Here is an 11,891-nt window from a genome sequence, read left to right on the forward strand (position 1 = left end):
CAGCGACATAGCCATTACTCTAACTGCTGGTCCCATGATGACACTTTCTAAGCCAGAACACTAGGGGAGGAGACTTCGTGGGGAAGAAACCCAGAATGCAGTTTTGTACATTGACTAAGGAGGTTGCAGCAGCTCCAAAAGGACAGGCCAGTCTTTAGTAGAGATGAGTCCAGGGGTCTCGGGAGTGTGTGAAGCTGGGATGCTAATTCAAGGGACTATTGGATAGACCTTAGAAATGGACTCATCTCCTTTTTTTCTTCTAGCCTACTTCTTGTACTCACTATTTTTGACTTCTTCCACCTTCTTTTCTTCTTACTGGCCCCACCCCTGGCTCTAGCTACCTGGGACAAGCATTCTTTGCCACCCTCTGGCCTCCTCCTTTATTTCCCTTGTCTCATTTGGCCCTTGGCAGGCTGGGTTAGAGAGTGGATGACCCATCCACATTGGTCTGGCACATGAAAACCTGACTATGCTGTTGACTGTGTGTGGCCTTGGAGTTAAAGAAGCCATAGATTTTACTCTTTTTTTTTTTTTTTTTTTTTAATGATTTTATTTTGACCAGAGAGAGACAGAGAGAGAGATAAAGAGAGAGAGAAAGCAAGCCAAGCTGCCAGGTCTGGGACTCAAACCATGGTTGACCATGTGGGAGTCCAGCACCCTTAACCACCATACCACCTGCTGGCCCCAGCTTTCACAGTCATACTTTTCTTTATTCATGGGAAAGTGTGTGTGTGTACACGTGTGAGAGAGAGAGATGAGTAACCTCCTCTGGGTCTGGTCGTGGCATCATCCCCTTTGTCCAGTCCTCCAGCCTACTAGATCTTGGGCAGCTGCACATGTATCTGGTGTGACCAGATTGAGGGTTTGAATTATGTAGGATCCAGCTTTTCTTGAGCAGCGCTTTACCACTGAGCCACAGATCCAGCCCTACAATAACTTAAGTTTGTTTATTTGTTTTAGTTTGATATAGGTTATATGCACTCACCGGAGAACGAAGAGCAAGAGAAAGAGAGAAAATGAGAAATCCTCCCCCCCTCCCCCCCAGGGGGAATGGCCACATTGCCATCCCTTCTCCATTCTCCTCTTGGGATTTTGGGCATGCACGCACACGCACCCAGTGTGTTCTTCAAACCACTGGGTCCCAGACTCGAACTACAGAGTTGACCACATGGGATCTAGCCTCCCTAACCATTATGCCACTTGCTGGCCTACCTTTGTTTTTTTTGTTTTGTTTTGTTTTTGTGTGTTTTTTTTGTCATAGGGCAAGTAAGTTCACCAGAGAGACAGACAGACAGTGGGAAGGAAAGTGAGAAGTCATCCCCCAGGGGTGATGGCCACTCCACAGTCCCTTCTCCTCTATTCTCTTCAGGATTCTGGGTATGCAAACACACATACCTGGTGCGATTCTCAAGCCACCGGATCTGGGTCTCTAACCATGGTCGACTATGTGGGAGTCCAGAACCTTAACCACCATGCCACCTGCTGGCCCTTTATATTTTATTTATTTTTAAACTTTATTCCATGAGTGGAAGAGATAGTGATACAACACCTTTGACAGAGTCTGGATACCACAATCTACCCCCGCCTGATCCATGGCACAGGTGTGTCTGCTGTACCCGGGAAGGTCTCTGGGTGTAAATAGGCAACCATCCCAAATGAGTCTTCCTCTCAGAACATTGTGTTTTACTGCTGCACCACTTTGATTCATTTCTTTTTCTTTTTTGAGGTTTTTGCCTTAGGGCACATGCATTCGTTGGAGAGGGGAGACAGACAGTGAGAGGGAAAGTGAGAACTTATGCTTTGGGGGAAGATGACCATACCACAGTCCCTTTTTCTCCATTCTCCCAGCATCTTGGGCACACACACCCTGCATGAGTTTCACGCCACTGGGTCTGGGACTTGAACTACGGTCAGCCATATGGGTGTCTAGCGATGTAACCTCTACACCATTTCTTGGCTCCCATTTAGTTCTTTCATTAGAAAGAGAGAGGCACCCACAACAGGGTCTTCATGCGGTGGCACAGCCCCAGCCCCAGCCCGCCAGCATTAGAGGCACGCAGTGCATAAACCCAGGGCACACAGTGGGGTCCTGGAAGTGAACTGAGCCTTTTCCCTGTGGATCCTACAGCATTCCCATCTGGCCCCCTTGGAAGGCCTTCAACTCTTCCCTTTTCCTGGGTGCTGTCCAGGTGTTTTGTGGGTTTGTCAGTTAGCACACTCCATGTCTGAGATTTTGGCCTTTGAGAGGGTTCCGTGGCTATGAGCAAGAATCTGCAGGAGAGTAGGATGGAGAGGTAAACAAGGCACTCATTTATAAAGGGATGAGATCCTGTTTTGCCTCTTTCTGGTTCTTCTCTGCAGAGTCTGAGCCAGAGCAAATACCAGATCTTGGAAAATCCTAGTGGGCCTTTCTGATCTGTCTGGTTCACACTCATTCCTGCTAATAATTTCCATCCTGCTCTTTTTGCCAGAGATGGGTTCAGGGAGAGATGCTGGCTGAGGAGAGGATTGCTGGGTTAATACTTGGTTTTCTGTGGCTCTTTTACCAGGACATCAATAGTCTCAACAAACAAATTGCTCAGCTTCAGGATTTCGTGAGGGCCAAAGGCAGCCAGAGTGGCCGGCACCTGCAAACCCATTCTAACACCATTGTGGTCTCCTTGCAGGTGAGACCTGGCAGTGGGACAAGGGGAAAAGGGAGGCAGGGGTTACCTTCTTTGCCTGACCCTCTCTCCTTTCCTTTCAGTCAAAGCTGGCTTCCATGTCCAATGACTTCAAATCGGTTTTAGAAGTGAGGACAGAGGTGAGAAAATTCTATGTAGGAGGGATGGCTGTGTAGGGGTAAAGGCCCAAGAGGGAAGCGGGAGGGACAAGTTCCATAGGTAATGTGGCCAGTGGGAGGAGTCTTTAGTATGCCTGCTTCCCAGAGTCCTCAAGATCTTTGCATTTCTTTCCCCCAGAATCTGAAGCAACAGAGGAGCCGGCGGGAGCAGTTCTCCCGGGCACCCGTGTCAGCTCTGCCCCTTGCTCCTAACCACCTGGGTAAGCCACAGGCACGAGGGAAAGGCCTGAGTGGTAAGGTTTAGTTATGATGGCATCTTCTAAAGGCAGGTATTGGGTAGGAGAGTGGAGGTGGGACACAGAAGTTGCTGGGCTTAATCTCTCAGAGTTCAATTTTTTTTTTTTAATTTTTTAAAATTATTTATTTTAATTTTATTTATTCCCTCATTTATTTTACTTTGACCAGAGGGAGACACAGGGAGAGAGAGGGAAAGTGAGAAAGGAAGCCACCAGGTCCAGGACTCAAATTGTGGTCAGCCATATGGGAGTGTCCAGCACCTTAACCACCATGCCACCTGCTGGTCCCTAGAGGTCAAATCTTGATTGATTATTTTTTTGTTTTTAGAGGGATTTTTTTTTTTTTTTTTAAGAGAGAGTGAGTTCTGGGGCCATGTGTGTGCCCAAGATCCCGAGAGGAGAATGGAGGAGAAGGGATTGCGGCATGGCCAAACCCCCTGGGGGGGTGATTTCTTGCTTTCTGACTCTCTTTCTGGCAAGTGCACATATCCTATAGCAAAAAAAATCTCAAAAAAAATAAAAAGAGGGAAAGATTTTTTTGCTATAGTGTACATGCATTTGATGGAGAGACAGAGAGATTCGGAAAGTGAGAAATCACCCCCCAGGGAGATGGCCACGCTATAGTCCCTTTTCCTCTGTTCTCTTGGGATCTTGGGCACGCATGCACATGCGCTCAGCCTGTTTCAAACTGCCGGATCCCAGACTCAAACCACGGTCAACTATGTGGGAGTTCAGTGATATACTTATTATACAATCTACTGGTCCCCAAATCTTGATTGTTGAGATCCATGGTCCACACTTAGTCTTCCACATTCTCACTGTTGTGGGCGAATTTAGTTATATTCACAAGAGTGACAGAAGCTGGTGTTTTTGTGCACTTACTTTATTCACATTTTCTCATTTAATTTCACAACTACCCTTTAAGAAAACAACTGTTGGGACCAGCAGATGGCATAATGGTTACATCTCTGGACTGCCATGTAGTCAACTGTGGTTTGAGTCCTGGACTCAGTGGCTTAAAACTCATGCTGGGCATGTGTGCATGCATGACCAAAATCCTGAGAAGAGAATGGAGGAGAAAGGATTGTGGCGTAGCCAACGCCCTGGGGGGGATGGTTTCTTGCTTTCTGTCTCTGTGTCTCTCTCTCTCTGTAGTGAGCACATGCATCCTATAGCAAAAATCTCAAAAAAGAGAAGAAAACAGCTGTTACTATCTCCATTTACAGGTGAGGAAACTGAGGCTTAGAAAGGTTAAAGGAGCTATCCAGGTTCACAGGGCTACTAAGTGCCAGAACTAGGATTCAAATCCAGAACATGTAGACTTCAAACCTACTTTTTTTTTTTTTAAGAATTATTTTATTTAATTTTATTTATTTATTTTTAATTTGACCAGAGAGGTGGGGAGAGAAGAGAGAAAAGGAAAGTGAGGAAGCAAGCCACCAGGTCCGGGGACTCGAACCATGGTCAGCCATGTGAGAGTCCAGTGCCCTTAACCACCATGCCACCTGCCAACTCCCGAACCTGCTTTTAATGGTTAAGATGTTTCATGTTTGGGGCCAGCAAGTGGCATGGTGGTTCAAGGTGCTGGATTCCCACCTGACTGACCAGTTTCAGGTACTGGACCTGGCAACTTGCTTTCTCCCTTTCTCTTTCTCTCTCTCTGTCTCTCTGTCTGGGATTAAGTAAATAAATAATTTAAAAAAAAAAAAGATGTTCCATATTCTCTTCTTTCCCCAGGGGGCGGTGCTGCAGTTTTGGGGGCAGAGTCTCGTGCCTCCAGGGATGTGGCCATTGACATGATGGACTCTCGGACCAGCCAGCAGTTGCAGCTCATTGATGAGCAGGTACCTGGCCTCTGGACTGGGAGGATCAGCGCCTCTGTTGTCCTCTGTGGCCCCCAAGAGAGTGAAGTGTGCCGTGGGTGGAAAGGCTAGCTGGGAGGGTCCTACTCACGCGGGCCTTACTGGGAAGAAGCTCGTGGTGCTCATGTGGTCTCTTCCTCTCCTGAAGGATTCCTACATCCAGAGTCGGGCAGACACCATGCAGAACATTGAGTCTACAATTGTAGAGCTGGGCTCCATCTTTCAGCAGTTGGCACATATGGTTAAGGAACAGGAGGAAACCATTCAGAGGTGAGGCACCTTCTCTCTCACCCCAAACAGAGGAGCCTTCTGTTCCCCCTTGGAGTGGCGTCCCCAGGGACAGCTTGAGGCTCTTTGGAAGAAAATGAATTCTGACCACCCCACCCACAAGACTTAGTTCATCTGCTTCCTTCCACTCAGGTATTCACTGAGCACTTTCTTCATACCAGTTACTGTCCTAGGTGCTGGAAATATAGTGGAGAATAGAACAGGAAAATCTCTCATGGAGCTCAGTCTGTAGTAAATAAGTGGAATTTGATAGAGTGGATGAAGATAAGGTTAAAACGAATTGATCAGGCCTGCTATGTGGCCTGGTGGTTGGGGCATCCAGATCGCACATGTCTGACTATGTGGTTCAAGTTCCAGGTCCACCAGCTCAAGGAGATTGCTGGGTATGTACATGTGCATGTGTGCTCAAAATCTCAAAGGGAGGAAGAGATGGAAGAGAAGGGATTGTGGTGTGACCACTCCCCATAGATGGTGCTTTTTTTCTCTCTCTTTCTCGCTCTGTCCTTTGTCTTGAGTGTACAACACACAAATAAGTAATAAGGGCTATACAGAGAATTAAAGTACAGTGATGTATTAAGAAAATGACTGAGGCCCAGCTGCAGTAGCAAGCGTCAAATGCTGCTACTCAGCCTGAGGCCATATGAAAGGCCTGGTTCAATTCCTGGCCCACCCTAAAAAACTAAATGTCAGCCAGCAGGTAGCATAGTATTTAAGGCACTGGATTCCCAAATGGCCAACCACAGTTTAAGTCCCAGACCTAGTGGCTTAAAAGTCAGACCAGATCCATGCGTGTGCATGCCCCAAATCCCTGAGAGAATGAAGGAAAAGGGGTTGTGATGTGGCCATCCCCATGGGGGGAGATTTCTTACTTTCCCTCTCTCTGTCTGTCTACGGTAAGTGTATGTGCCTATGGTAAAAACCTAAAAATAAATAAATAAATAATAATGCCAGGTGTGGTGACACAGGCAGGTGGATCATGACAGAGTGAGACTGTCTTTTTTTTTTTTTTCTTTTTTAACTACTTGTTTAATTTTATTTATCATTATCATTTTTTCAGTTTGACCAGAAAGAGAGGAAGTGAGAAAGCAAGCCGCCAGGTCCAGGACTTGAACCGTGGTCGGCCATGTGGGAATTCCAGAGCCCTTAACCACCATGCCATCTGCCAGTCCTCTGTCTTTTTTTGTTGTTTTTTTAAAGGTGATTGAATGAGTACACTAGACAAGGTAGCAGGGTAGGCTGCTCCGTAGAAGACATGACATTTAAGCAGAAATCTGAATGACAAGGGATCCAACCATGTGAAGAATAGAGAAAGTGTGGGCAGCTAGAGGGAAGTTCCCTTGATGGGACAGTCTTGTTGTATGCAAGAATCAAGGCCAGTGTGGCTAGAAAGTAATGAATGGGAATAGAGAGGCACAGGGCGATACTAGAGGGAGGTAGAGGTCAATAGAGACCCACGAAAGGGAAGGCTCTCTGTTCCCCTGGCACCGTCTGCTACTGCAAGAAACATGTCACCTGTGGCACTTTGTGCTCATGGAGCCATTTTTGGAAATATAGCTGTGGACAAAAGAAGACAAAGATCCTTGTCCTTGTGGAAGGTACATCCCAATTAAGTAGATATGGTAATGAGAAATAAACATGATAAATGAATAGTCCAGTATGTTTAAAAAGTGATACGTGCTAAAAAATAAAAATAAAGTCAGATAAACTAATCCGGAGTACTAGGTCTGGAAGGGTCTTTTAAATAGGATAATAAGGGAGACCCTGTAAGATTAGGAGTCAAGTCCCACAGTCTAGTAATTAAGGGGGCTAGGGCCTATGTATGGTTCAATCCCTGGCCCTGGAAGCTGGAGAAGCATGCTGGATGCATGTGTGCCTAGAATTCCAACCAGATGTAGAACTGAGAAGGGACTGTGGCGTGACCACACTCCTTTGGGAATGTGCTGTTTTTCTATGTTTCTCTGTCTCTCTGGCAAGTGCACATGCTTTCTGGTGATTTTTAAATTTTTATTTATTTATTTATTTTGGAGAAGTTTTGCTATAGGGCATGTGCACTCACCAGAAAGAAAGAGACAGAAAGTGAGAAATCACCCCCCAGGGGGATGGCCACACTGCAATCTCTTCTCCTCCACTCTCCTCTCAGGATTTTGGGCACGCACACACACGTGCCTGACCTGAGTTTAAACCACTGGGTCCAGGACTTGAACCATGGTTGGCTATATCGCTGGGAGTCCAGCAACATAGCCATTATGTCAACTGCTGGTCCCACTGGTAATTTTTTAAAATATAGGATTATTCCTTTATTTATTTATTTTAGATTTTTGCCATGGCAGTTGCATGAGAGAGAGAGGAAGATAAAATGAGAACTCACTCCCCAGAGGGTTCAGCCATGCCACAGTCCCCTCTTCATTCTCCTCTTAAGATTTTGGGCATGCATGCACATGTGCCTGGTGTATTTTTCTATCTTTCTTTTTAAGAATTACTTTATTTAACTGTCTTTCTTTTTTTATTTTAACTTGACCAAAGAGGGACAGAGAGAGAGAAAGTGAGAAAGCAAGCCACCAAGTTCAGGACTCGAACCACAGTAGGCCATATGGGAGTCCAGTATCCTTACCAGCCAGGTTTTTGCCAGCCCCACCCCCACCCCCACCCCCCCGGCAAGCCTCCACGTCCTGGACTCCGGACTCTGGAGTCAGCCATATGGGATCCAGCACCCTTTTTTTTGGAGAGGTTTTTGGTATAGGGTATGTGCGTTCACCAGAAAGACAGAGACAGAGAGATAGAAAGCAAGAAATCACCCCCCAGGGGGATGGCCACTCCGTAATCCCTTCTCCTCTATTCTCCTCTTGGGATCTTGGGCACGCACACATACATGCCTGGCGTGAGCTTAAGCCACCGGGTCTGGGACTCAAACCACAGTCGACTACGTGAGAGTCCAGCGACATAGCTATTACTCTAACTACTGGTCCCTAGATCCAGCACCTTAACTACAGTGCCACCTGCTGGCCTAGATTACTCCTTTATTGACAACAGATTGTAGGGGACTAAGAAGAGGGAGATCTGTGCAAAGACATTTGCAGTAATCCTAGCTACACGTGTGTGGTGGCTGGGACCAAAGTAACAGTGGAGATGGTAGTAGCCATTGGATTCTGGATATATTTTAAGGTGAAGCCAATAGGATTATTATTCTTATTATTTTAAGAATTATTTAACTTTATTTATTTAAATTTGACTAGAGAGGGACAGAGTGAGAAAGAGGGAAAGTGAGAAAGTAAGCTGCCAGGTCTGGGACTCAAACCACAAATCAGCCATGTAGGAGTCCAGTGCCCTTAACCACGCCACCTGTCCGCCCCGCCAATAGGATTATTTGAGCTGAATATAGAATATAAGAGAAAAAGAGAAACTTGTAATTATTTTAGGTTTTACGATTTGAGCAACTGAAAGAATTAATAGCCTTCACTTAAAGTAGGGCTGGCTCCTTGGGTTAGAGTAGGTTTAGGGGGGAAGTAAGTTTTAATGTTGAACGTCTCCAACAAGAAGTAGACAGTTGTCTGTTAGCCATCTAAGAGGAGATGTTTAGCAGACAGATGGATATAGGCGTTTAGGAGACAGATCTGGGCCAGAATTGGACTTAGAAAACATGTAAGCAGCTGTGCGCAAATAGTAGGATCTGAGCCGGGGGTGGAGCAGCTAGACCCACATGGGGAAGTTCTGTCTTGTTTTGATTTGTTTTGTTTTAGGTTTTTGCCATTGGACATGTGCTTGCCTGAGGGAAGAGACAGAGAGAGGAAAAGTAAAAAATCACTGCCCCAGGGGAGCCACAATCCTTTCATTCTCCTCTTGGGATTTTGGACATGCTCGCACATGTGTCTGGCATGACTTTTCAAAAAAAAAAATTTTAAATAACTATTTTATTTAACTTTATTCAATTATTTATTTTAATTTCACCAGAGCAGGACAGACTGAGAGAGAGAAAGTGAGAAAGCAAGCCGCCAGGTCCACAGTCAGCCATGTGGGAGTCTAGGACCTTTTAACCACCACGCCACTCCAGCCTCCCCTTTTTTTCTATTTTTTAGAATTATTATTTTATTTATTCATTCATTTATTTTAATTTGACCAGAGAGAGAGAGGGAAAGCAAGACAGCAGGTCTGGGACTCAAACCATGGTCAGCCATATGGGAGTGTCCAGTGCTTTAACCACCACGTTACCTGCTGGTCCCCAGTACCTGGCTTGATTTTCAAGCAGCCGGGTCCTGGATTCAAACCATGGTCGGCCATGTGGGAGTCCATTGCCTGAACTCCTGTACCACTTGCTGGCCCCAAGTCTAGGGGTTTTGTCTGAGGACTTCCCTGAGCATGGTTGGTGTGCACAGGCATCTGTGATCTAGGCCGGCTGATACTAGAGAGGATCCCGTGGGGGTGGGCAGGCTGTCTGTCTGTCTCTTGTGGAAGAAATAAATGGATGGACTTTACCAAAAAATAAATAAATAAATAAAACCAAACAGGAGAATGAAGCACTGAGTTCTGGGGACATTATTGAATGTAAGTCTTAGTCCTGGAAGGAGTCTGGAAAGAAGCACAGATGTTGAGGATGGAAGGGAAATAAATGAATGTGGAGCCACGAGAAGGAAGTGAGTCAAAGAAAGAGTGATCAGCTAGGACAGCTGTTACCGATAGGCCACGCAAGGTGAGAACTGAGAATTTGTTTTTAATTTGTCAGACAGTGTGTGCACGTACTGGAGAGAGACGGGGGAAACAAGAAAGCATCTCCAATGGGGCATGGTCACACCACAATCCCTTTATTCCACTTCTCCCTTTATTTAGAATTTTGAGCATACATGGACATAGACTTGGCATTTGTTTTTTAAATAATTATTTCATTTAACTTTATTTATTTATTTAATTTATTTATATTTGGCCAGAGAGGGACAGAGAGAGAGAGAGAAAGTGAAAAAGCAAGCCGCCGGGTCTAGGACTCTTTAACTACAGTCGGCATGTGGGAGTCCAGCGCCCTTAGTCACCAGACCACCTGCCGGCCCGAGAACTGGCATGTTTTTTAAGCCACCAGGCCTAGGACTTGAACTGCGCATTTGACCATATGGTATCTAGCTACCTTAATCACCATGTCATAGGCTGGCCTGTGAAAGCTGAGAATTTAACTTGAGTGTTTAGTTCATTCTAATTTTGGGGTCGGTGGATGGCATAGTGGTTATGTTGCTGCTGGATTCCCATGTAGTCAGCCATGGTTCGTGTCCCGGGCCCAGAGGCTTGAAACTTATAATGGGCACCTATGTGTGCTGCCCAAAGTCCCAGGAGGAGAATGGAGAAGGGATTGCAGCGTGGCTATCCCCTCTGGGGGATGATTTCTTGTTTTCTGTCTCTATCTCTGTCTCAACAGTGATTGCATGTGCCCTATAGCAAAAATCTCTCTTCTGTTGTTTAAGAATTATTTTTATTTTATTTTATTCATTATTCTTCTTCTTTTAATTTGACCAGAGAGAGAGAAAATGGGAAAGCAATCCACCAGGTCTGGGACTTGAACTACAGTTGGCCATATGGGGGTCTAGTCCCTTAACCACCATACAACCTGCCAGCCCAGAAATCTCTCTTTAAGAAAAAATACATATTTTTTGATGATACTGGGTTTAGGTCTACCATGTTACTGCTTGTTTTTATCTATTGGCATTTTAGCTATACATCACTACTTTGTATGGTCATGTAATTATTCTAGGGGTTATAGTATCCCATCAGGGGGCTGGCAGGTGGCATGGTGGTTAAAGGCACTGGACTCCTGCATGACCAACCGGAGTTCGAGTCCTGGACCTGGTGGCTTGCTTGCTTTCTCTCTCTCCCTCCCTCCCTTCCTCCCTTCTCTCTCTCTCTCTCTCTCTTTCTCCTCTCACTGTTTCTCTCTGGTCAAATTAAAATAAATAAATAAAAAGTTAAGTAAAATAATTCTTTAAAAAAAAATAACATCTCATCTTTACCTTGTCATATTCTATATAAAATGTGAGAGTTTTACAATCCTGTCCATTCTTTATTCTTTTTTAAAAGTTAATTATTTTTCAGGCCACCAGGTGGCATGGTGAAGGCGCTGGGCTTCCACATGGCTGACCACAGTTTGAATCTTAGACCTGGTGACTTGCTTTCTCACCTTCTCTCTCTCTCTGGTGAGCTCATGTGTCCTATAGCAAATAAAAAATAATAATAAATAAAGTTAAATCAATAATTCCCCAAAACATAAAGTTAATTATTTCTTTCATGAATGAGAGGCAGAGATAAAGACAGGCATTCTCACCAGAGGCTCATGCCACAGTCCTCCCACAAGCCTTCCCAGGCAGGCAGGGACACAGACACACAGTGTAAACACCTGGCATGTACAGGCCAAACTGAGAACTGAACCCCAGTTTTACAAATGGCTCTACTATCCCTAGTATCTCACTTTCCTTCTCTCCTTCTCCCCCTCTATCTCTCTCTGACAAGTTCATGTGCTCCCACTGCACTATTGCAGCCAGCCCAGCTTTATCCTGTAGTTATGGTCATTACAGCTGTATGCTTGATCATTTCTTTCTTTTTAAAATTATCTCAACAAACTTTTTAAAGAATTATTTTATTTAACTTTATTTATTTATTTTAATTTTACCAGACAGAGCCAGACTCAGAGAG

At 45.1% G+C, this 11,891-nt stretch overlaps 1 protein-coding gene across 2 annotated transcripts in view; it reads left to right on the forward strand.

Moving 5' to 3' along the window:
* The window catches only part of STX5 (syntaxin 5), a 29,700-nt gene that overhangs the window by 7,664 nt on the left and 10,145 nt on the right, over positions 1-11,891 (forward strand). For both annotated transcript variants that reach the window (XM_027774970.1, XM_006156555.3), the window contains exons 6-10: positions 2,550-2,666; positions 2,747-2,803; positions 2,961-3,042; positions 4,816-4,922; positions 5,089-5,210. In XM_027774970.1, the coding sequence (XP_027630771.1) occupies positions 2,550-2,666; positions 2,747-2,803; positions 2,961-3,042; positions 4,816-4,922; positions 5,089-5,210 (485 nt within the window). The remainder of the gene's footprint in view (positions 1-2,549; positions 2,667-2,746; positions 2,804-2,960; positions 3,043-4,815; positions 4,923-5,088; positions 5,211-11,891) is intronic.

This window comes from Tupaia chinensis, unplaced genomic scaffold (genome assembly GCF_000334495.1).
Source record: "Tupaia chinensis unplaced genomic scaffold, TupChi_1.0 Scaffold000502_1, whole genome shotgun sequence".
Lineage (NCBI taxonomy): Eukaryota > Metazoa > Chordata > Mammalia > Scandentia > Tupaiidae > Tupaia > Tupaia belangeri.